The following is a 27,024-nucleotide window of genomic DNA, read 5'->3' on the forward strand; positions in this document are numbered from 1 at the left end:
ATCCACCAGACTAAGGAGACAGCCTCTGGGGTCCAATGGAACTACAACCCCAAGCAGCTCGGAGGCATACCCCATAATCAAAGCCCAGAAGGTCTGTACCTTGGAGCAAGTCCACCACATGTGATAAAATGTACCCCTTTCACCGCACCGCCTCCAGCAAGAGTCGCCGATATTAGGGTTCATTCGGTGTAATCGGGCCGGGGACATATACCATCTATATAGTAACTTATAGCCATTTTCCTTGACATTAGCAGAAACGGAACTCCTCCCCATGATCATATGACATTTGTCCCAGTCGGAGTCCTGAAGAGTTAGTCCCAGATCAGATTCCCAATTAAGTTGATAGGAAACTTTAGCTTTATCCCCAGAATTAAGGAGTTGATAAAGTCGGGAGATAGGTTTACCAAGAGGCCCACGCTGCTCGCATAAGGATTCGAAGAGGGATCTACCCTTAGCTATCTCCCCTGGCGCCTCCACCGAGCGAAGAAAATGAGTAATCTGCTGTAATGCATACCAATCTCCCGGGGATCCACCATATTTATCTTGTAGCTCCGCTAGATCCAAAACTCGGGACCCCCTGCAAAATTGCCCAGTCTTAGTCAAGCCTAGCTGCGTCCACCGATGTGAAAAGGCCTTATCCATACCCGGGGGAAACCCAGGGTCCCACAGAATTGAAGTAAGATAGTAAATACTTTTGGATCCTGCTAACCGGGACCTCCATTTGCCCCAAAGCTGTAAAACAGCCTTAGTAAACGGTGTGAGTGAGTGGGAGATAACTGACCCCCACTCCCTACTCCACGCCCTATGCGCCAGTGGGACTTCACCCGAGACTGCCTGTTCTATAGCCACCCACGGCTTGGGTTCCCTTGTATCATGCCAAGTAACAATCACCCCTAGCAGAATCGCAGTATAATACCAACTTAAATTTGGCACATTAAGGCCACCCCGCAGTTTATCCCTATACAAAATAGAACGAGAAACCCTCGGGGGTTTGTGCTTCCAGATGAAGCGGAACAGCTTTCTTTGCCAAATCCTCATAACCCCCTCCGGCACTGGGATAGGTAATGTTTGGAATACATAACAAAGCCTAGGTAGAATGTTCATTTTAAGGGCGGCCACCCTGCCAAACCAGGAGAGATCCGTCCGATCCCACCTGTCCATATCCTGCTGAATCTGAGACCACAAAGGCCCATAATTAAGTCTAAAAAGCTCCTCAAGACGGGGCCCTATTTTAACCCCTAAATATTTTATAGAGTCCTTGGCACAGCGAAAGGGTAGGCCTTTCCCAAGGAGGCCAAATTGTGCGTCCGGCATGGAAACATTCAATAATTCAGACTTATCTGCATTAATCTTAAAGCCAGATAGCCGTCCGAACGCCCGCATTTCCTCCAGGAGGAGACTCAGGGAGGTCTCCGGACTAGTAAGAGTGAATAAAAGATCATCTGCAAAAAGCGAGATCTTGTAAGACGTGTCCCCTACTTGTACTCCGAGGATATCCTCCCGCCTTCTGATTTTTTCCGCTAGAGGTTCTAATGAGAGAGCAAATAGCAGGGGGGACAATGGGCAACCCTGTCGGGTACCCCGTTTGACTTCGAATGGGTCCGAGTAAGCCCCGTTAATTTTTATCCTAGCATGTGGATGGCTATAAAGCTTTTGTATCCAAGTAATGAAAGTTTCCCCTATGCCCATAGCTTGCAAGACTTGGAATAGGAATGGCCAGTGCACCCGATCGAACGCCTTTTCGACATCCACTGTAAGTAGCACCGCCGGAATATCTTGGGACTGAGCCCACCACATAAGTTCCACCACCCTCCTCACATTATCCAAGGCGAGTCGGCCCGGGATGAAGCCGGACTGATCCTTATCCACCAGCCAGGGAGCTACTCTGCCCAAACGGAGAGCCAACGCCCGTGCCAGGACTTTCAGATCAATGTTGATCAGAGATATCGGCCGGTATGACCCGCACAGGGTATGGTCTCTGCCCGGCTTAGCAAGGACCGTAATGCCCGCTGTATTGGATTCTTTTGAAAATGTTCCTCCCAACCGTACATCATTAAACATAGCCACCAAAGGCGGAATCAACTCTGTGCTAAATACTTTATAGAATTTCCCTGTAAACCCGTCTAACCCAGGGGCTTTCCCCACTTTGAGATCTTTAATGATCAGCGACACCTCTCCTTCCCTCAGATCCGCATTAAGAGTATCCCTATGTGCCTGGGAGAGCTCTGGCAGCTTGACATCCTGCAAATATTGAGCAATCTCCTCCGGCGTGCACAAAGTCTCGGAGTCATACAAGTTCTGATAAAATTGATTAAAACAGTGCCCTATATCTTTCTGAGAGTAGACAAAGTGACCCTGAGCCCCCTTTATTTTAGTTATTTGAGACTGGGCAACTTTTTCCTTAAGCTTCCTGGCCAAGTAACGTCCTGCCTTGTTTCCCCATTCAAAATGGTGCTGTTTCAGCAGTTGCAACTGATAAGCTATCTTATCCCCTTCCAGAGCTTGCAGGGCTTGACGAGCCGCCACTAAAGGCTGTAAAGCATCTGGATCTAAGGTTCGCTTGTGTCTCAGCTCCAATTTAGCCACCCGCTCCAGAAGGCGTAGTCGTTCCTGGTCCCTTGCTTTTTTTACATAAGCTGCCCGCGCTATACAAAGACCCCGTACATAGGCCTTCAGACTATCCCAAATCACCCCTGGGGAGACTTCCCCAGTATCATTAATGTCCAGGAATTCAATAATCCGCTGTCTGAGCTGAGACACAAACTCTTTGTCGTCCAATAAGCTGTCATTTAGCCTCCAAAATTTGGTGCCCATCTGAGTATCCCTGGTTTGCAGCCTAAGCCACACCGGGGCATGGTCTGACCAAGTGATGGTGCCCACCTCCGCTTCCAAGACCTTCCCCACGGTATCCTTATCAATCAGAAAGTAATCAATCCTAGAATAGGACTTATGAGGATGAGAATAGAACGTATAATTCCTCACAGTGGGGTTGCGTAATCGCCAAATATCCGTAAGCCCCCGATCTTCAATAAGGTGTTTAAGTGACTTCCGTGCTACTTTCCCCCCAACACAACCACTATGGGTGTTATCCAGATAGGGATATCTCGTAATGTTAAAGTCACCCCCAACTATAAGACGACCTTCCGCCCACTCGCTAATAACAGTCGACAGCTTAGTAAAGAACCCAGACTGTTCGGCATTTGGAGCATACACATTTAAAAAGGTGTACAATTCCTCATTAATTTTTGCTTTCACCAAAACATATCGACCCTCCACATCCCGGATCTCAGATAAAATATCCGCCACTACAGAGCTGGCAAACAAGATCCCTACCCCATTATATTTATATTGAGGAGTAGCTGATGCATGGAAAACTTGTGGATACCCTTTAGAGGCTAATAACCGAGCATAACGTTTTCTAAGATGTGTTTCTTGGCAGAAGATAATATCCACCTGATGATGGGCCATATCCCGCATAAACATTTGTCTCTTGTGGTGAGTGTTGAGACCCTTTACATTAATAGAAAGCAGTTTTAATGGCCTCATAGCGAATTGCGGATGAACATTGCTATGCCCCCCAGGACACTCCCGGAGAGAACATGAACCGAGCCCGGTACCCAGCTCGTAGTAGACCAACCTTTACCCTTAGAAAATATATCTAACCCCAACCCATTCCCACTCCCACAACCCCCCCCCCACCCTCCCATTCCCTCCCAACTGCTCGCCACTCTGCCTCGAGTGGAACTCCTCCAGTGGAGACCTGACGTCACCGCTTGACCAGAATTAGGTCCCCCCTCCTCTGCATATATAACCACTTAGAATGTAACGCCCTTCACATAAAGGAAAACATGGGCTCAAAACTTCAACCTGCAGAACTTAAACAATAACAACCAAACCTTGAACTTAAGCCCCGTGATAAGGCACTGCAGTCCGCGGGTGCCGCTTATGAAAGCACTCACACTGAGTCTCAGTCCATCAGAGGCTGATCAGTCTAAGAAAATTAAAAACCTGAGCATAGTCCCCTGTGAACTCATCCTGGTTCTTCGAGTCCCGCTGGACCCCCAGATCTACGACGTAGCCGTTTACCGCCATTGTCCACTCGCTTCCACCTAGGCAGGTCACTCTTCCGATTGCAAGTCGCTGTAGAGGCATCACGGAGTCCCTCCGGATCTGATGCTGGTAGGCCTGCTGCCCGCAGGATATCCTCAGCTTCCATTACTCGCTGCACGCGGGATCCCACGCCATTAATAGTAAAATGGAGGCCAAAGGGAAAGAGCCATCGGTACCTAATATTATGGGAGCGGAGAATGCCAATAACATCTTTAAATTCCCGCCGTTTGCGGATAGTGGAAATAGCCAAGTCCTGAAACACCTCAATTTTACAGGTCTTCCAGTGTATAGTGCCCATGTCTCTCGCTGCCCGGGCCACTGCCTCCTTAACCAGAAAACTGTGAAAACAGGCTACTATATACCTGGTCTGGTTATTCCGCGGACTGCCAAAAGCTCTGTGTGCCCGTTCTAGAACCACTTCCCTCGGCTTCTCTGCGGTCCCCTCAGGATCCAGCAAGTGGGCACAGATGCCTTGCACCACTTGTGTGCAATCACGAAAGTCCTCTCCTTCCGGTACCCCTCTAAAGCGTAGGTTCACTCTCCGGTTTCTATTCTCCAGGTCTTCGACGTGAGATTGTAGTTCATCGTGGGATTCCTTAAGCTGCCCCAGCTCTTCCCGCACTGAGTCCAGCTCCGTCTGCGTTTTCTGCAGGCCGCGCTCAGTCTCGTCGGCGCGCCTCTCCAGCTCCCGGACATCCCTTTTAGTATTCTCAAGCATATCGCCGAGTTCTTGGCGAAACCGGGCCATATCCCCCCTCAGCTCTTGAAACCAGGTCCGGAACTCATACCTGGTGGGGACCTCGGAGTCTGGGAGCGTCTCTGTAGGCTCCGTCTCCGCAGCACTCTCCGGGACCGGCGCCATCTTGTCCCCTTCCCCGAGCGCCGCGGCAGAGCTCGCTGCCGCGAAAGAAAAGCGGTTGAGGTCTGGTTTTTTCCGGGGGGTAGCCATCCTTAGCGCCTAAAGACCTTGGATCGGCGATATGTTAGTGCCCCGGACCGGAGGATACCGCGATGAAGGCGGATTAGCAGCGGAGGAGGGGGGAGCCGAGGTCTTAGGCGGCCATCTTGGTGGGTGACGTCACCGGTCTCCCCTTTTTTTTTTTTTTAATCACAGGTGATTTGCTGTGGGGAAGCTTATAATCATGGTAAAGGCTTGCAACAATTGAAGATATTACTATAGGAAAGATTTACATCAATTGCAGATATTAAAGTCAATGGCTGTGTGAAAGAAAAAAAAAAAGTAAAGATATCATAAGAACTTTAATTGGAAACACAGCAGTACTATAAGCAGTAACCAATAGAAAATGACTTCAAGTATTTTTACAAAAAACAAAACATGAAATTAAGAGAGTAAAAGACCAGTGACTAACAATTGGCTCACAAGAAGTTTCTGAGAATTCGGATCTCTTGCCAATACTGAGGTCTTCTCTCTATTATAAAAAAAAAAGTTTTCCTAATAAAGAACTCAGAGAATGGTAGTCATCGGGGTCCATGATGGTAAAGGGAAAATGACTTACAGGACTCAGGCCTCTTCAATGTCTTTTATGAATGCCATTGAGGAACAGTTAGAAGGGAAAGTATGCTTCTTTGCAAAGAACATGAAAATTTGCAACAGAGTAAACATGATAGAAGGGGTAGACAAGATGAAAGATTACTTAAAAAAAAATTGGAAACAATTGGTCAAAGTTATAGTAACTGCATATTAATGCAAATAAATGTAATATCATGCATCTTAGATACAGAAATCCTAGAACAAAATAACGTTTTGGCAGTGAAGAACCAGAAGTCACCAAATAAAAAAAAAAGAAACCGGAGGATCATCATCGTTATCTCAAAGATAGCCAGTCAATGTAATAAAACAGGAAGGAAAGCAAATAGTATATGTGGGTGCATAAAGTGAGGCATCACTAGTATAAAGAGGAAAGTAATATTACCTCTCTATAGGAGTCTGGCAAGACCCTACCTTAAGTATTATGTTCAGTTCTGGAGACCTCAACTGCAAAGAGACATTGAGAAGGCAGAGGCAATTTAATGTAGGGCCACCAAAATGGTGCACGGCCTGCACTATAAGCCAGGAACAGAGAATTAAGAATCTCAAGATGTACTCGAGAAGAAAGGGAAAGGTTGAATATTTATATCCTAACAGCATTTTCCACAGAATGAGAAAGTCAGGAACAAAGGGTGATCATATTAAGGCTGAAGGGAGAGAAGTTCAAAAGGAATGTGAAGAAATATTTTTTTGATTAGAGAGTGGTCAACACCTGGACAGACCTAGCAGACGTGATAGGAGCCAACACACTGGAAGAATTCAAGCATGCATAGGTCAGACACAAAGATCATAGTGATTGAGGACGACAGAAAAGTTAGAACTGTGACAGTACAGTAGGTTGGCACAAATGGCCATCTGGTTGGATATGTAGTCCTTTTCCGCCAACATTTTCTAAGTTTCATATATTTAATTTGAAAGATTAAAAAGAAAGCAGTGATTTTGTTAGAACACGAGAATAAATATTTGTAAAATCAATCATGAGAATCAATTGCACTATACCTTAGGGACTCAGACAATGGGGTTAAAGTGCCATCTCCCCGGTCTATGACACGAAAGAAATTCAGCTGATCTCCTTCCCGATACACTAGAAAGGTAACTTGTTTGTTGGATGGAACTTTCTCCCACAGGTCATTGCGACTGGGATCCATATATTCAGTCATATCCCTCATAGAATCTTCAACTGGAACTAGACAATGCAAATGGAATTATAAAGCACTAGGTTCAGTCAATCAGATTCTCAATTCATTGATGCCACTTGTTTATATTTCTGGTACTGGATCAATGCATGCAGAGGAACAGCAGTTGGTCATTCCACTTCAGGCAGCAGGGAAACTTTCCCCCTCAGCATTTTTGTTTATATTTTTATAAAGTAATAACAGTTTATAATAAAGCACCTACGAATATAGAGCCCCATTTTATAATAGCACACAAAGAGCAGAAGTCTACATGTGTAAGCTTTGACGATTAGCGGGATCACACATACCTTAACGCAGCATAGGTAAATACATTTCTGTCTGCTAGAGAGCAGGTGTAAATATCCCTGCAAACATTTACACACACACTTTCAAAAGCCGAAAGTATGCTCGTAAATGATTTTGCCATCCCAACTCTGCCCCCAGGAATGCCTCTTTGCGGTACACAAATATGCCCGAAATTGCAAGCATGTGTAAATGTGTGCATGTAGATTTGCATTCATCCATTCAAAAACTGAAAATATGTGCATAAATGATTTCCCACCCCAACTCTACCTCCCCTCTCTGGAACATCTCTTTGTAATGCACATAAAAGTATACGTTAAAGCTCTTTTGCACATACATTTAAGTAGACAATCCCTTGGGCAATTTTCAAAGGGCCATTTACACACTAAACCTGGTTTTGTGTGTGTAAATAACTTTGAAAATTGTACTTATTTATATGCCACCTAAAATTACCCCCAATCTGTTGTTCAGAATTCAGCATTCTCCTTAGCAATTTCTTTCAATGACATATTTTGTATAGCAATTTTCTTTTACATTTCCAGAAACTTCTGCATCAAAGTGCATGAGTCAACATTGACTTTTCCTGCATGTTCAACCCTCCTCTGATAGATCCCGAAGTTCAGGAAGTCACCTTTCTCCCCTGGAGACAAAAAGTCTTTTTGGGCATCAAAATTTTAGAGCTGGAGAGAATAATTGCTCTTGCTGTCAGCACAGACATCAATCAGCAGAGCAACTGCTGATGTGGAAAACCTATCAAGAGTGGTTTGCTGTTTCATAAGTTATGCATCTTCAGCAGGGTAGTTTCTGCTTGAGGGTTTATGCCAGGGCCACAGTGATTTAAAAAAAAAAAAAAAAAAAGAACCATCTGTTTAAGAAAGAACTGAGTGAACGGCCAGCAGAGATAGCAACAGGAGCCAGTGAGAAAGCAAGTGTTGCTTACTTGTAACAGGTGTTCTCACAGGACAGCAGGATGTTAGTCCTCACATATGGGTGACGTCAGTGGACGGAGCCCTGTTACGGAAAACTTTTCTGTCAAAGTTTCTATAAAGCTTTAACTAACGCTGGCACACTGAGTGCACTGAGCATGCTCAGCCTGCAATTATCCTTGTGACCACAGCTGTCGCCCCTCAGTCTAGTCTTATAGCAAAAAACGCAAGCGAAACTAAAATAGTAAAACGTATGTAGACCCAACTCCGCGGGGTGGCAGGTGGGTTTCGTGAGGACTAACATCCTGCTGTCCTGTGAGAACACCTGCTACAGGTAAGCAACACTTGCTTTCTCACAGGACAAGCAGGATGGTAGTTCTTACACATATGGGCGAGTACTGAGCTGAGGATGCCCGAGAGTGTACCCAATGCACCCAAGACGTGCAAAAGGCGCAACGTCGGGGGTGGAATTTGGTAAGGAGGGCATCCTGAACCCCTTAACGGGTTGGTGGAAGGATGTTGGGTAGCTACATCGAACAGAAGAGGAGTAGATGGACGGCCAAACATGGAAGCATGCCGGCCAGTCTTATCTAAGGGATAATGGGCTGCGAAGGGATGGAGAGAGCTCCAGGTCGCAGCTTTACAAATATGTACAAGTGGCACTGGCCGAAGGTGAATTATTGAGGCTGGTACGTCCCTAACAGAGTGTGGGTACACACGGTGTTGTAGTGAAATGCCTGCTTGTTAGTAGGAAAAAGAGATACAGACCGTCAATTAGGAGGAATAGGTCTGTTTGCCCACTGGAACTTGCAGCTTGGCTTTTGCCACAGGAGGAAAGAGTTAGGTGGAATTCCTACGGAGTGTAGTGCGGTCTGGATAGAATGTAAGTGCACTTTTACAGTCCAAGGAGTGTAAGCCTGTGAGGGAGTCAGTTGGACCGTTAGATGATCGAGGGGTTAAAGGGGCACTTAGAGAAGATAAGGCCATCGCGGAAAGATTAAATGATTTCTTTGCTTCGGTGTTTACTGAAGAGGATGTTGGGGAGGTACCCGTAATTGAGAAGGTTTTCATGGGTAATGATTCAGATGGACTGAATCAAATCACAGTGAACCTAGAAGATGTGGTAGGCCTGATTGACAAACCGAAGAGTAGTAAATCACCCGGACCAGATGGTATACACCCCAGAGTTCTGAAGGAACTAAAAAATGAAATTTCAGACCTATTAGTAAAAATTTGTAACTTATCATTAAAATCATCCATTGTACCTGAAAACTGGAGGATAGCAAATGTAACCCCAATATTTAAAAAGGGCTCCAGGGGCGATCCGGGAAACTACAGACCGGTTAGCCTGACTTCAGTGCCAGGAAAAATAGTGGAAAGTGTTCTAAACATCAAAATCACAGAACATATAGAAAGACATGGTTTAATGGAACAAAGTCAGCATGGCTTTACCCAGGGCAAGTCTTGCCTCACAAATCTGCTTCACTTTTTTGAAGGAGTTAATAAACATGTGGATAAAGGTGAACCGGTAGATATAGTATACTTGGATTTTCAGAAGGCGTTTGACAAAGTTCCTCATGAGAGGCTTCTAGGAAAAGTAAAAAGTCATGGGATAGGTGGCGATGTCCTTTCGTGGATTGCAAACTGGCTAAAAGACAGGAAACATAGAGTAGGATTAAATGGGCAATTTTCTCAGTGGAAGGGAGTGGACAGTGGAGTGCCTCAGGGATCTGTATTGGGACCCTTACTTTTCAATATATTTATAAATGATCTGGAAAGAAATACGACGAGTGAGATAATCAAATTTGCAGATGACACAAAATTATTCAGAGTAGTTAAATCACAAGCAGATTGTGATAAATTGCAGGAAGACCTTGTGAGACTGGAAAATTGGGCATCCAAATGGCAGATGAAATTTAATGTGGATAAGTGCAAGGTGATGCATATAGGGAAAAATAACCCATGCTATAATTACACAATGTTGGGTTCCATATTAGGTGCTACAACCCAAGAAAGAGATCTAGGTGTCATAGTGGATAACACATTGAAATCGTTGGTACAGTGTGCTGCGGCAGTCAAAAAAGCAAACAGAATGTTGGGAATTATTAGAAAGGGAATGGTGAATAAAACGGAAAATGTCATAATGCCTCTGTATCGCTCCATGGTGAGACCGCACCTTGAATACTGTGTACAATTCAGGTCGCCGCATCTCAAAAAAGATATAATTGCGATGGAGAAGGTACAGAGAAGGGCTACCAAAATGATAAGGGGAATGGAACAACTCCCCTATGAGGAAAGACTAAAGAGGTTAGGACTTTTCAGCTTGGAGAAGAGACGACTGAGGGGGGATATGATAGAGGTGTTTAAAATCATGAGAGGTCTAGAACGGGTAGATGTGAATCGGTTGTTTACTCTTTCGGATAATAGAAAGACTAGGGGGCACTCCATGAAGTTAGCATGGGGCATATTTAAAACTAATCGGAGAAAGTTCTTTTTTACTCAACGCACAATTAGACTCTGGAATTTGTTGCCAGAGGATGTGGTTAGTGCAGTTAATATAGCTGTGTTTAAAAAAGGATTGGATAAGTTCTTGGAGGAGAAGTCCATTACCTGCTATTAAGTTCACTTAGAGAATAGCCACTGCCATTAGCAATGGTTACATGGAATAGACTTAGTTTTTTGTTACTTGCCAGGTTCTTATGGCCTGGATTGGCCACTGTTGGAAACAGGATGCTGGGCTTGATGGACCCTTGGTCTGACCCAGTATGGCATTTTCTTATGTTCTTAACCCTCTCGCTCTGGTGAGAGAGAGGTGTTGGGAAAAAGTGGGCAGAGTATATTCTGAGTAAGGTGAGATGCTGCCTCTAACTTAAGAATGATATGTAGTTGAGTATGTAAAACCACTCTGACACGGAGGAATGGAGGGTCAGGTGAGTATGTAAAAAGGTGTGGAACTCACTGACCCTGTTGGCAGAAGTGATGACTACGAGGGAAAGAATTTCCCATTGCAGACTGTTACGTGAGAGGAATGGCAAGGCTCGAACGGGGAACGCATGAGTCTTGTAAGCAGTAATATATATGCCCCATTCCGTAACCAGTAAAAATAGAGGCGGCTTAATCAGTGGATAACCCATGGTAAGCTGACTCGGAATCAGGTATCCCCGCTCCCAAGTGGTACGCCAATTGGAATCGAGGCGTACCCATGTAGAGGATGTCTAGGGAGCAGTATCTGAGGGAGTAAGAGAAAAGAGTGGTGTAGAAATAAAGGGGGTAAACCCTCCCCCCTTTTTTTTTTTTTCAAACACATGGTAAATCATGCCATTTTGAATGGTAAGATTTATGTGTAGAAGGTTTTTGAGACGCTACCAGTACCTGAGAACATCAGTGAGTTCATGATGAGACTAACCTGTGAGAAGGCGAATTGGTTACTGGTGTGATAGCTTGAGAAGTATGGGAAAGCATATTGGTCTCGGCCAGGACGTGGGTCTGAGAACAGTGAACCCCGTCTCGGTGCAGCATAATAAGGGTGCTGGCTATGAGAGGCATCGAAAGAGACACATATAAGAGGCCTTTGTTGCAGCAAAGGCGTCCATGGGAACGCACTGGAGACATGTGTAGTGAGTAGAATCTGTCCACCGTATGGTTTGATTCAGACGCAGAGGGCAAGTTTGGTTGACCTCAGCGCTAGAAGATATTCCTCACTACACCTATAATCCAAGACCATCCGAGAGGATGGAAACTTATGTGGAGAAGGTCTGCTAGTGCGTTCAGTAAGTCTGTTAGATAAGTGGCCCGGGATGCATGGAGTGAGTAAGGGCCAAGAGTAGAGCTGCACAGCTTCCTAGCAGAGCAGCTAAGAGGTTGTGCGTGCTTGTGTGTTGGAAATACCATAATGTCACTATGCTGTCTGTCTGTATGCACAAAGGTTTGCTGCATAGGCAGATTTGTAAGGCATAAAGGCATAACTCATGGCTCAAAGGTCCAGGAAGTTAATGTGAAACTCTGCATGGAGCGGAAGAGACGCATATTGGGTTGAGAAGATGTTAGTTCAAACTCTGCAACCCTGAGTAAATGCGAGTATGAGCAAGACCAGTCTAGATTTTGGCTCTAGATCTGCAATATGGATCAGGGACGAAAGTGGTTGAACAGCTTAGGTCCACTGATAATTGAATTTCACTGAATCCTACTCATAGGAATTTTTTGGGACCTATGAGTAAATGCATGGTGAAAAAATGCCGTGGTCCAACAATGAAAGAATTGAGGGGCTGAGGTTATGGTGTATGCGCGCAAAGACATATAGGAATTTGTCAGAATGTCTGTGCGTTGGTTGGACAGGAAGTTCGTTGTGACTGTGGTGTCCAGAAGTGTTCTATATAGGATTTTTGGTAGTGGACAGCAATCCCAGGTAATAGATTTATAGTGAGTCATGAAGAAGGTAGAGCTCCTTGCTTGGGTTGACTGTTATGCAGCTGTCCATGCAAGGAAAAGCATGAATGATCTTTTACTCTGTAGAGAAACAGCAGTCACTGCTAGTGATTTAATGAAATACCCAAGTTGCCAAAGCTGGAGCAACCGGCAAAGCTTGGGATTGTAATATTGTTGACTCACCATGAAGCACATAGAAAGATTAGAGGAGAGAGGCAACCTACTTACTGCGGTATGGAATCATGGTGACAAGAGATACCATTTTATCTGCCCCTTCTGAAGAAAGTTGATATTTCTGAGGTCCAGGCTGGTCGGAGAGTAACTACTTTCTGTTGAAAGAAAGAATAGTGAAATTAAAACTCCCCCATTCCCCCCACCCCTTCTGCGCTTTGTAGCATCCGGGGGATTGTACCCTGAACCTTGGTACAAAGTGGGGAGGCCGCTCTGATATCCGGCAAGTTGAGAGACCAGGAGGTGTCCAACTGGCGGGGCTGACATAATCAGGATATCATGTAATCTCCCATGGGAGCGTGAGCGGTAAAAGTCGTACCCGCATTTCTGTGTGCTATACAAGAAAACGTTGAGACCTGTCGCCAGGTCTCAAGGTGGACTTGCAATTGAAACAGTGTTTGCTGAATCTCGTGTTTAGCAGATCAGCGAATTCATCTGGAATTTCGGTCCTTAATTAGGAACCAGAAACCAGAGTATTAATCAGTAGAGTCCCGCTGCTAACAACGGGAGGATGTCCTAATGTAATCCCAACTGATTGGTAGAGAGGTTCGCTTGGTATTGTGTCCGACATAGCTGGCAATAGCGAGATATGACACTAATACGGTTTTGGAAGGCCAGATGACCTAGAACCTTTAGAACTATATGGCCCGATTTAGAGACAGGTCTCAATGAGATTGTCGCTAAAGCGGGATTAGAGTAGAGTACTTACCATCCGTCGTGGATCGCAGAAGGACGAGCTGGCGAAGATTGATGGCTCTGTGGATTTCAGGAGTCAGAGGGATAGCCTGAAGGACATACATGTCCGACTCAACTCTGTAACCTGGTATGGTAGCGCAGGTACAAAGGAGACTGGCTGAGCATGTCTGGCGCTACCACAGTAATTTGTGGAGAGTCAGAACCCCGCACCAGTGTCAGTGGGGAACACCTCGGGTACAGGGGGAGCCATTATGACTCATGAACCCAGCTCGGATACAAGGGAGCCATTATGACTCATGAACCTAGCCCTCTTTGCAGCGGCTCAATGTATCGTGACATCAGTGCAGAATTCCGAACTCGGTCCGGTCATTCTGGAGCACAGAGGACTGCCAGCTTTGTGTGGAACAGTTGCAGTAGCAGTAGCGATGTTGCTCAGCCCGGGCATTCTCCAGCACCGATGTGCTGGATGGCGTCGTTGGCGGATGGTCACCGTGCCGGTGACAATGAGTGCCACGGTGCTCGGCCCGGTGTTTCCCCAGCACCGAGGTGGACGCCCTCGCTGTCTTGGATGGCGAATGATGACGGATTGTCAGCATGCCTGCACTGCTCCTGGCACTATGTAGTGTCGTAGGCTGATAGAGGGCTTTAGTAAAAAAAAAACCCAAGCATGGAGCACTGTGTTTAGGCGAGGGCATTGCGTGTAGGTGCTATGTCAGTATTGACGGCATCAATGGCGGCATGGAGCTGCCTCAAGGGCATCGTCAAAAATATATATGAAAAAATGTCAATGGCCCGGGCAGAGCAACGATAACAGTGACGGAGGCACCGACGGCATTGGTATAGATATCGATGACAACGATGTGACAACGATGTGGCATCGAAGGATCGAATAGACATCGATGGCATCGGGAAATTGATACCAGCATAAACGTAATCGATGGCCGCATCGATAGGAATGACGAGGACACCGATGGAAAGGACGTGGGCGCAGACGGCATGGCCACGGGCGCCGGCCTGGGCATCGATGTGGCACAGACACCGAGGTGTGCATCGATGGCACCGATGGAAAAAATCAGCGTCATGGATGAAAACACTGATGGCACTGAAAGAATCGATGCGGGGATCGATGGCATCGACAGACCACCGGGGGAGGGGTGTCGATGGTGTCGAAAAAGGCAGGATGGCCTGGAAGGGGGTACCAACAGTAGTGATAGGGGCATCGACTGCACGAAGGTACAGAGGTATGAATTCAACAGGGGGTCCTGGCGGCAACGGTAACCATGGAAGTCCCTATCCCACTAGCGCTAATAACCAGGCAGAGGGTCACAGGAGGACACTCGCAGGCTATGTGGGGCTAACTGTGAAAACATAGGGAGAGGGAAGGCTGCAATTCGGTTGGTAGGCCGGGGAAACCTTAGTGAGGTGACAGGAACCGACCGAAAAACAGGGCATAGTACTCACCGAACGTCGAATAAATGTACGCGAGGGGAGACCTGCACAGGGAAAAAGCGTTTGTGAAGTAAAAGCTTAAGTGTTTCCGTGAGGAAAAGTTGTGAGAATTTCTCAGAACTCCTAACCGCTATGCTTACTGCAGAGCGGAAAAAAAAAACTGAGGGGAGACACCTGTGGTCACAGGGATAATTGCAGGCTGAGCATGCTCAGTGCACTCCGTGTGCCAGTGTCAGTCAAAGCTTTATAGAAACTTTGACAGAAAAGTTTTCCGTAGCAGGGCTCCGTCCACTGACGTCACCCATATGTGAGGACTACCATCCTGCTTGACCTGTGAGAAACTAAGCGCTGCTCTTTTCAGCCTGCACAGGCTACTGACTGTGCCTCCTCTTCCAACTATGCAGGTGCTGACATCACCGCCACCTGCTCGGCCCTGACAATGCCATCTTTCCCTCTTCTGCATGAGTTGCTGTCTTCACTTCAGCCCACTTTGCTGCTGATCCCCTTTGGCCTGGGAAGGGGGCTAGGCAACAGGCCTAAATTGTGGGTCTCCATAGCGACCTGATGCCCAAGGTTTGTGGATCCTATCATAGACCACTTAATGGTTGACAGCAGAGAAGGACAATTTTGTAATTTCACTCAGCCTTCAAGGTCACTCATGCACTATGAAACCAAGAGTTATAAGTGGATGCCAATATGCCCCAACCCCTCTTACCAGCAAGAAAAACATTTTTAAAGCATCAAAAAAATTATATTTGCTAAATAATGCATGAGATAGAACAAGGCTAGAGCAGTGACATAAGTCAGCTATTATACTTAATATTTGAAAAAAATTGTTTTAAAGTACATATTTTAAAAGGCGCACGCAGATGGATGCGCCGATTTTATAATATGCATACGTCACCGCACGTTATAAAATATAATACCCGCACATGCAACCGGGGGGGGGGGGGGGGGGGGGTAGGGAGGGGGTTTTATACATAAACGTGCGGCAACGCAATAGGGCCTTCCCCAGTTCCCTCTCAGTCCGCACCAATTCAGGAGCAGACTGGGAGGGAACTTCCCTATAACCCTAACTACAGTTCCTACATTTTCCCCTATCCTCTCCTCCCCGACTCCTAACCCCTACCCATCTAGCCTAATTTTTTTTGTTAAATACCTTACTGCTCCTTTGGAGCAGAAGTAAATTCCGCGCACCGGCCGGCTGCCGGCACGCGCTTCCCAGCAACAACTCTAATAGCACTCTCCCGGCAAGCCCCCATCCCTTTTACTGAGCCCAGGAGATGTGCACATGGCTGGGTTGTTTCTAAAATGCACTTGGCATGTGCACGGCCTGGCCATGCGTGTATCTCCCGGCATTTGCACGCTGGGCTTTTAAAATTTGGCCCTTAGCATTTAAATTATTTAACACTAGAATACACCATACCCTCTTCTCCAGATTTTGTTAGATAATTGATTACAGTCTCTCTTCTTATCCCCTGCTCTGTCATATCGTACCTGATTATTATTTATAAACAAAAATGGGATATTGAAACATGTTGGTTAGCTCTGATGTCCGGTACCTTGAATTTTGGTTTAAGCCATACCTCTGGCTGTTACCATTTAATACATGGAGTACTGTTTTGATGTAATTTTTATATTTTTGTTCATAAGCTTTTTCTTAAATGCTTCCTCTATTTTTTTTTTTTTATATGCAAATAATTTCTTTTTCAGAAATTACTCCTCAAACGTGTTCATTATTCACTGCTGTATCGATAACTCAATGTTTACTAACGCATTGCTGGAAAATGTAAAAATTGAAGTTCACATCTTTTTTTCAAAAGGAATACTGGCCAAATTTTTTCATGCTTCTGCAATTCAACTTGTGTACAATGCGTTGTATATCATGCCAGACACTGACAGCGTTTCTACAGTATCCGTCTGCTTCAGGGCTAGAGAAAGCGTAAAGTAAATTTAACAGCCATTTAATAGAACATGTTTCTTGGCCAGAATGATACCTACAGTTTTTAGGAAGACTTACTGAAAACCAGAGTTTTGCATTCATATAGCCGCCATCTTGGCTAGATCATCCACCTTATGCCATGTATCTCAATATCTACTCCCCATCCTCCTCTGTATTGTGCTCCCGTCTCTAGCCCAGTAGTTCCCAACCACTATACTGTGAGGGAACCTCAACTGTGTCACAAAATTTTGCTCCCCTGCAAAGAGAACCAAGGCTGGAGAACACTACGGCAATCAGCAACATTTTTTCCCTAATTCCCCCACCCCCCCCCCCCCTTTCTCCTGCAAAAGGGTCTCTCACCGGCAGGAGGAGTCAGCAAGCAGTGCTCCTTACCTGATGCTGCCACCTCCTCTTTTGCTGGCTTCTTGCTGAAGCTGGAACAGCGCGAAGCCAGCCGTTATCACAAGATTATAGGTCCCCAATGATTCCAGCTTCTGCAGAAAGCCAGCAAAAGAGGGAGACTGTGGCAGCAGGTATGGAGCACTGCTCTCCCGATTCCTCTTGCTGCATGGAGATGATCCCGAGAGAGGGAGGAAAAAATGCTGGCTGGAAGGGAAGGTAGGTTAAAAGGCAGAGGAAGAGTCAGGAAGTAAAGGTGGAAAGGAAGAGAAAGTGGTAATGCCACAGGGATGAGGGGGAAGGGGTGGCTATGCCAGGTAGTGAATGGGGGTGGAGGGAAAGGAAGATACGATATTGATGCCAGGACTCAGATGGGGGTGGGAAAGTGATGGTGTGTCATGGCAAAGGTTGGGAACTACTGCTAAGCTCCCTTCTTTCCCTTCCTGTGCTTTCTCTCTTCCTTCCATGCATCTATCTATCCTCCTTTTTCTTCTTCCCATCTCACTTCCTTGTACCTCTTGACTCCCACTGCCCTTCCATGTCCCCCATATGCATGTGTTTCCTCTTCTATGCCCTTTTTCCTTTTTGTTTCTTTACCCTCTCCCTACCCTGTGGCTTCTCTCTCTCTCTGCACTCTCCTTCCCTTCCCTGCTCTGTGCATGACTCACTCTCTCATGCCTCACCAGCAGCTCTCTTAGGTCTGAGCCCAGCATAAAGTGAGGAAGGGAGTGAAACCCAGAGAGCCACTGCTATGGGAGATCTGCAGACCCCTAGGAAGCTGGATGGAGGGCTGGGCTGTATCCTGCTTTGGAAGCAGCAGGGACACACCTCTGTTGAGGTGTGCTGGTTTTGCCTTCCTCCCTCTAACTAGGAATTGCTGTGGGGAAGCGGAGGAGCCACAAACTGGACTTTCAGTATCTGATCTGTTATTCTGACTGGATACTGTACAGCACAGTTAAAAACCAGGCTGTCCAGTCAAAAACCCTATTGATTGTGGCAATAGCCAGTGCCCTCCTACTCCATCAGTCAGCAGGCTCTGGCTCTTGCTGATGGCTCTAACACATCTCTCACCTTTTTCTGTGCCAGCACAACTCCTACTGTCTCTGCCTAACGTCATTACATTTTTCTTGTCTCCTTTGTTTTCTGGCATAGGATGGTATGCGTGGGCGAGAACACATGGGGAGCTAGATAAAATTTTCAGTGGGCCGTTATTTGAGGGCCTCTGTTCTTTCAAACTATATTGTTAAATAGTAGTTCTGTGGGAATTGTATTACAAAGAAAACCTTGAATCCCAAATTCTCAGCTGGGAGCACACAATCAATACAATATAATCGGCGCATGCAGCCAAGTCACTTTTCAAAAGGTACTAGAGAACACTCAAGATTTGTGGGAAGGGGGGTTCTTTGGGTAACTGAATTACTGACTGACCATATGAGCTTGCTTGCACACTATTCATTTCTGAAGTAGCCTCCAGCATTCTTACGCATTCCTAAAGCAGAATTTTTAAAAATTCTGTAAGCTGCTTCTCCTGCAATTACCTGTATACTATGGGAGCAGCCATGTTAAAAGGACAATGTCCCAAGCAACTTCACATCAAATAGAACTGACTGATATGTTGTCATTTGAGACCTTAAAGTCAATATGGGCCAATCAGATCCAATAAGTGTTAGGTTATTTGTGGCTCTCTTGCTAAAAAGACTATCCTCAAGACCAGGGGTGGGCACTTCCAGTCCTCGAGGGCCACAAACCAGTCTGGATTTCAGGATATCCCTAATGAATATGCATGAGAGAGATTTGCATGCACTCTGCCTCAGTTGTATGCAAATCTATGTCATGCATATTCATTAGGATATTCTAAAACCTCGACAGGTTTGTGGCGCCTCGAGGACTGGAATTGCCCACCCCTGCTCAAGACCATGGGGAGCAACTTAAAACAACTCACAAATAAAATATTTACAACATTTAATTGACACAAAAAGTGAGAACTGCTAGTTAGCATATGTATTTCTGAAATATTGGACAGTATTGTCTTCTACTTCCAGCTCAGGAACACATTGCATTATATTCTACTGGTTGAAAGTTTCCATCCCTATAGAGAGCTGGTCCATACAGGAAAGTCTTTTCAGATTATATCAGATTAAATTCTATAACTACAACCTGACATTAAAATGTTAAGTTAGCAATGCCTATAGTCATTTTATTCCTCTTACAATGAACGCCAGATCAATGGCTGTCCATTTATTTTAATTTCTATACAAAATGGAGAGAAAATATTTGCTTCTCTGATATCTATTGTTTATACATTTTTAAAAATGTTATGAAGTAGTTTGCAAAAATATAGAAGTCATTGCTACATGCCTGGCAGGGATGGGGGGAGGTATTTTAGAGGTCCATAACCGCTAACTAGTACTGTATATTCAGCAGCATAGCCATGCCGCTGACTATACCCAGCTGTTAAAGGAGAACCGGCTAACTTTAGGACTGCCCTTTGGCTCAACCAGAGTTGGCTGGATAAATCAGCTGGCTAATTCAGAATATCAAGTTAGCCAGTTAATTTATCCAGTCAACTCGACTCCTTCCCGATCTGCCCATTCCCTGCCCCTGACTTGTCCAGCTAAGCACATAGCTGGGTAAGCCACTTAGGAGGCTAAGTGGCACCCAACCGTAGCCTGATATTCAACATTGCCACTTAGCTGGCTGAGTGCTGTTTTGAATATTGGTCTATTTAAAGTATAAAGTTGAAGGAAAATGTCCAAAAATTTGAGAAGAATGGCCTAGAATGATTTGACCCTGCTAACAGACAATTTATGTCACTTTTTTTTAGATTTTAATTTCAAATCTTTCTGGCAGAGCTGATCAACCATCTAATGAGCCACATATGGTTCTTCTGAGGTGAAAATACGGCTCTTTGAAATCCATCTCAGCCCGTGGTCTACTGAGTTGAATAGACTGCCAGTGGGTTCAAGCAGGGGCTGTGAGGCAGTGGCATGAAGAGCAGTGCCAACTGTGATTGGCAGGTGAGCAGGCACAACAGCAGAATGACTGCAAATGGAGGCAGCAAGCAGAGGCAGCTCCGGCCACAAGCCTCCTGTGTCTCTCATTCTCCCCACAACCAATCAGCAGCACTGAAACTTTTTTTCTGTAACCAACAAATCACATCATGCTACTATGTAAGAGAAACCAGCTTTAAAAAAAAGTTAAGCTAGCAGAAAGGCAAAGTGCATGTGGAAAAGAAAATATGAAGAAAATCAAACTCTTACTGGAAGATTTTTTTTTTTTTGGGAATAAAATGAAAAGTTAATTTGTCTTCTTTGATAGACTTCTCTTGCACGGTTCAAATCTTCAAACTTACAATCCCATTTAGCTACAAACCACTCTCATATTGACAGAATTTCCAAAAAGTTCTGAACGCAATCATTAAAACTTGCAAAATCAAACAGAACAGGCAGATGCGTTCACAAGATCTGCCAAACAATCTCAGTCAGTGATACTAGCTTCCTACCACATAGTTTGCCATACTACCCATGAGAAAACCTTACACAGATACCTCTTCTGTAAAATCATCTCTCAATATTGTTAATTCCATTCTATTACCAGAAAATTACAAAAGGAAATTTTTAGACCTGCAACTCTCATGTCACATAGTAGAATGGAAGATCTCTAATTTAAACAGCAATATTTACAGCTGCATTAACACTTAACAATGCAAATACCCAAGTATCATGTTGGATGAGTTGTGCAACATACAAGATAAACCTCAGACGTATTTACACCATTTCAGATGATTTGTGACATGAGAAAAGAACTTCATTTTGCTTCACTTAAATACAGAACGTCGCAATGTCCATGATGGAAAATCCCTTCTGCCTTTACAAAAGTTTACTGCAACTCCAAAGGTGTGTCATCCATGATATAGCCATAAATAGGTTAGTAGGGTTCTATAAAACTGATTATGGCTTTGCTGAATTTTGAACATTCCGCTACATTAATTAATCACCAAGAGCAAATGGCGTCAAAACAGCTTCATTTAGATCATGTTTGACAAATTAACTACATTTGTACTTATGCACACAACCACAGACAATTCAAATTTGATTGAAGTGTTTAATGAGGAAGATCTCCCTGTGAACCTGGTGCTTCATAAGGTAATCACTAGCTTTTTGAACTGTTGGATGCTGTGAAAATATTCCTGGAAGGGAGATACAAATAGAGACCTGAAACTGTCAGACCCATGATGGCTTCTCAGTTTGGCTTTTTATGCAGATATGTTTCACATCAATAAACTGAACGTGAATCTATAAGAGAAATCTAAGCTGCTGCCTGATCTTGTACAAAAATTTGCATTCATAAAACGAACTCAAGTTGTTTTAGAGACAATTGAAAAATGGAGGTAGCAGAGTTGCTTACCTGTAACAGGGCTCTCCAAGGACAACAGGATGTTAGTCCTCACATATGGATGACATCATTGGATGGAGCCTGGTATGGAACTTTGATCTCAAAGAATTAGAGCTTTCAAACATGCCCTACTGAGCATGTGCAGCTGTACTCATCACCCTACCCCCTAGACAGCATCCCTCAGTCCATGATATAGTTAATACATGGAGAAACCAACTATCTGGGGAGTCGGATGGATTTCGTGAGGACTAACATCCTGCTGTCCTCGGAGAACACCTGTTACTCTGCTTTCTCCGAGGACAAGCAGGATGGTAGTCCTCACACATGGGTGAATCCCAAGCTATAAGCTGTCAAAGTAAGACAAAGCAGGAAACCGCACCATGCTAAAAGCAGCACCTCTCTTCCTTTCGCCTGTGAGACAACTGACCCACAAAGAGGTCTAGGCGGGAAAAGAGTTGGGTTCTGCAAAGAGAAAACTATAGAAAAGACAGATACAAAACCCCAATGCATAGCAGAGGTGCCTAAAGGCAGGGGAGTGATGCAAGAGCCAGCAAGGAACATACTCCGCATCACGGAAAACATTACAAGCAGGGTTTCGGATCAGTAAACCTTGATGACAATAAGTCTAGAACATCAAGGATACAGGAAAAAGTCTAGAGATGTAAACAAGAGAAGGACTCTTAGACGAAGACTGCACAGTTTTCTTCAGTGCTACAAGACAACCGAAAAACCAAATGAGATTTGAGAACTCCCCAGAAAAACTGCGGTCCACTGACATCCGAAAGACAGAATGTCTCTTCAGAAGTTCGCACATGTTTGGCTAATAAGCATAATGAGCAGAAAACCCAAGCAATGCTTGGAAGAATAATCAGCAACAACAGTAGGGTCTGTGACAGATCCTACATGCCAAAGCACCAGGCATAGCTGACCAGCAGAACAGCATCAAGATGAAAGGTAATCCTGAATGGGATCGCTAGGCCAAACCCCCAAGCAGGGAGATATGTTAGGCCTGAAGCTCACCCACACTGTACCCTGTCAAGGGCTGAGTAATCCATCCTGTCTAAAGGATAATTCAGGTGAGTAGGAAGACACTTTGGGCCACCTAGTGAAGTAAGAAAAGCTAAAGACCGTATTGGCCAAAGCTTAGCAAAAATATATGGCAAAAATGGTGTATCTTTCTCTGCAGGTATACACTAAGATATACCATGAATGCCTTAGCTTTCCTCCCCACCCCCCCCGAAATTCCAACTGGAAGTTGGAAGAAGCAAAGAACACAAGGAGGCAGACTTATGGACTGCCAGGGTAAGCATGTCACTAGGTTGTATAACTTAACCCTAAAGCGAATAACTCACTGCTGATTCTAGTAGGGAGTTACCCTCCGAGACAGAGCCCTCAGCCTGCTTGGAACAGCTGAAACTGAGAGCGAATTCCACAGGGAAGAAATTTAGAAACATTCTACTAAGAGACAGGAAGCCAGGGTGCCGCAAGTGCAAACCCCTGTCGAACAGAATTTCTTCACCAGCCTGGAAACTCTAAGGGTACCAGGGCAAGGGTGATCTCGGAACAGATTGCCCTAAACCTGGCTTAGGTATTAATACCATGATATTATATACTTCCAAGGAAGTACACAGTCCAGTAAATGGAACAATTGTTGCATGAACCAGGACTCCCCTGTCCACAGACAGGGTTATCCCTACAATGGGGAAGTATAGCTTGCAAGCCACTGCAACCAAAGAGCAGCACCTTTGTTGCTTGTCCCCCAAGTCCCTCAGCCATGGTATGGCGAAAGGCTGAAAGGTATACTTGCCAATTAGATGGATTAGAACCCTCCTCACTGAGGTAGGTTCCCGCAGGTGAGAATGACTGGCAATAGTGGTCCTTATCAAAAAAATGCCCACTGAGCTCAGCAGATATCAAAGGTAACTCCTGGATGGGAGAAACTCTAATCTTCACCGGGGAGTTACTCTAGAAAGGCTCCCTTGCGAAACAGATCTGCTGTGACTTAGAACAACCTAAGGAGAGCGCTACCGCTTGACCAGCTCTCGGATCCCATGAGGAACAGAGAGTGACTACCAGTCAGAATCAGTGACATGCCTTCTCCGGGAAATGGATAATGAGCGACATCCCTTGCAGGGGTGGATAACTAGGCGTCCAGAGGAGAACCCATAAGAGTTGCCCTGGAACCCAGTTGAATCCCCCCTTCCTGAAGGGGCAGGAAAGCAGTGGGAATCAGGGCCTCCCGATCCCGAAAAACCTGTCAACTCTCCAGTTGAGAGTTGAGACAATCACTGATCGTTGAGATTCAGAAGCAACCAATCTGCCACTGGCAGCCACCCTTGGATGGAGAAGGTCACCATGGTAATCAATGAAAAACAGTCAGATAACCACTGCTGTCATCCCCCTAAAAGGAGATGCACCAATTCAAAGAACTTAGGTTCCAGTGCAGCGATAAACCTGCCAAGGACGCCACAAGGGAAACACACACAAGCATACAGGTAGAGGGGCAACTGGAGAATACAGCCCTCCACTGTAAAAGTATGCTGACCAATACTCATACAGTGATAACCCATACTATGGATAGTGGCACACCTATGATACCTTGCCATATCCGACCGTGCATGCTGCGCTCCACTGTAACAGTAACTCCCAGTGGAGTGCATAGGAACAGTGTGATGGAGTCCCCAGTACCATTGGGGCTCTGGTTAAGGCGTGGTGGGTGGTGTTCTATGGCGTCACCCCTTCCAGTACCTAACACTCCAAGAGGCTGGACACAGCCCTTGAAATTGCATTGAGAATGGCTCACTGCTATTTCCCTCATGGAACAGCAGCAGCGAAGTCCATGGTGACCGATGGTGCCCATGATGATCTGCAGTCATGTCCTGAGGCATCTGACCGCGTCCACTGGTGCACAAAGTGGTGGGGGTGCCCACAGGGCTCATAGCGCTTTCGCACTCACCAACAATGGATTACATCAAGGGCAGCAAACGACGTTACACCAAGGGCTTCAACAGCGCTCGACTGAATCAGTACGATGGTATATAATGTCTGCGCGCCTCAACAGCTCAGCGGCATTGATAGAGACCCTGGTGCCTGAAGGCATCATTAGACCTGTGGTACCAAGGATTCCTGGGGCGCCTGCAGGCAGAAGCTCTGCAGCCCCGACATGCCTCATCGATGACAAGAGGAATCGATGGCTGCCAGTGCCATTGACTGTTCCCCTTGGATCACCTTCTCCATCCAAGGATGTCGAAGCTGCTAATTCAATGGCATCCTTCGCCAGCAGCTATGGCTGATGACAGCCTCGCTAGCACTCATTACCATCGATGGCGCATGAATTCAGGTGGGGCCTCCAATGCCCCCCCGATCCCAGAGGCTCAGGGCCCCCGAGATAATCGGTATCCATGGTGCTCAATAGTCATAGGCCAGTGATGGGAAAGCACAATGTCCCTCAGTGTCCCGTTGGACACCAAGGTGCCTCGAGGGCACCAGACCACTGTGCCTGGAGAGTTGGTGTACCAGGGTGTCTTGAATAAATGGCAATCCCAGCATTCAATACGTTCAAAGCCGAAATCCCTGTTGCTCAAGGGCTTCAGTGGCACTCGAGGGCTCTCAAGACTCCCAGCGGTCGATGGCCTTGGGGACAACCAAGGCACTCTATGATCCCAGTGCTTCGGTGGAGCTAGACATTGTTGAGAGTGGCAACAAAAGGCATCAGTGGCTAACATGCCCATTGGCCTCTTTGGTGGCCACACATCTTGACTGCATTGAGGACACGTACTGAGACGGTATTGAGGATGGCCACTCACGCACCTCAATGGGATAGAGGGCATCGATGGCATTGAGGGCACTGACAGAGGGCGATTCCAATGGTATCAAGGGGGACCATGGCGCTTGATGGCAGACCTGGTCCCCGAACAGTAGAAGTCTGTGCTGCTACTCCGCCACAGACGCCCAAGGTGCTCAATGATTCCGGTGCATTGAGACTCCACATCCACAGATGCCTACGGCACAAAAGGCCCTTACGGCATCAAGGGAGGACACTCACCCTGATGGCATTAAGGGTGCCCTGGCACCTCGATGGCATCAAGGGTGACCATGGCACTCAATGGCAGTCCTAGTACCCAATGCGGTCCTGACATCAATGAGTCAGATCAACAGTGCGCTGGTCACATGTGTGCATGGGCAACCGTTACTGGGCATGGCACCGAAGGTGTGGCAGGAAGCTGCTTGCCCAGGCTCCTGCTCACCCTCTCTCACAAGGAGACTGCACTGACATCACCAGCAAGCAGGAGAGGAGGCTATGTCATCCAGGGCTCCTGCCCATGGAGACCAGTTCCTTTGAATGTGGGGAGGATGAGGTCTCCCACCACACGGGAACAGTGTGATTCTCAATCACTGCATTGTCTGAACCTCCATCGATGCCGATTGATCAGTGAAACAGTATTGAACTCCTGCCCAGGTAAAACTCAGGTGAATCCTCAGGCTCAGCGGCATGCATGGATCACCCACACTGCATTCAGTCAGTCCTGCCAGCATCTAACAAAGGTACAAAACAAATAGAGCAAGGAGAACACACAGATACTAAACTTCAGGTGCAGTATTTTTTACTTTTTTTTTTTTTTTTAAATAAGAGATAGAAATAGTCCTGCCAGACCGCACGGCGACTAAAGCCCGCCATGCGGCTGGCAAACAGAAAAGAAGAAAGGGAAAATAAAACTACTGCAAGGTAAAGGAAAAAAAAACAGTTACAGCTCTAGAAAAAAAGTCACTGACAAAAACTGTGAGGAGAGAGCAAACCTGAATACTGAGAGACACATGGCTCCCACAAACACTGCTTCGTGAGGTAAAAAAAAAGAAGACCGAGGGACTCTGCCTAGGGGCTGGGTGATGACTAGTACTGCACAGTAGGGTATGTTTGAAAGTTCTAGATTCCTTGAGATCAAAGTTCCATGCCAGGCTCCATCTGATGATGTCACTCATGTGTGAGGACTAACATCCGGCTTGTCCTCGGAGACTAGACAGACATACTTTCCTTCAACAGTAAAAGCTCATTCAAGTAAACAGCAGGCAGGCACACATCATTCACCGATACTGCTTCTGCTTCATGATCTTCAAAAAAGCTTGCTTAAAGATTTCAAGGTCTTCAAGTTGAAATAATTTCAGATTAGTTGGGTTGATTCATTCACTGGTAAGTCAAACAAATTAGTCACTGATGAAGCAACTTCTCAACTAGAAATAATGGTATTTTAAGACAACATTAAAATCAGTTAAAAAAAAAAAAAAAGAGGAAACCCTTCAGATCTGGATCACTGTGCTAAAGGACAAAACCAAAATATCGGGGTTTTTCCCCTCTTAATGATTTTAATGTTTGGCTCAACCTATCTTTGCAAGTCTGTTTTTTTTTTTAATACACTTAAAACATGT

General features: G+C 45.7%; 1 protein-coding gene across 13 annotated transcripts in view; it reads right to left on the reverse strand.

Moving 5' to 3' along the window:
• The window catches only part of ZFAND4 (zinc finger AN1-type containing 4), a 217,234-nt gene that overhangs the window by 139,857 nt on the left and 50,353 nt on the right, over positions 1-27,024 (reverse strand). For all 13 annotated transcript variants that reach the window (XM_029609188.1, XM_029609190.1, XM_029609189.1 and 10 more), the window contains one exon: positions 6,659-6,845. In XM_029609188.1, coding sequence (XP_029465048.1) covers positions 6,659-6,845 — 187 coding nt within the window. The remainder of the gene's footprint in view (positions 1-6,658; positions 6,846-27,024) is intronic.

This window comes from Rhinatrema bivittatum, chromosome 7 (assembly GCF_901001135.1).
Source record: "Rhinatrema bivittatum chromosome 7, aRhiBiv1.1, whole genome shotgun sequence".
Lineage (NCBI taxonomy): Eukaryota > Metazoa > Chordata > Amphibia > Gymnophiona > Rhinatrematidae > Rhinatrema > Rhinatrema bivittatum.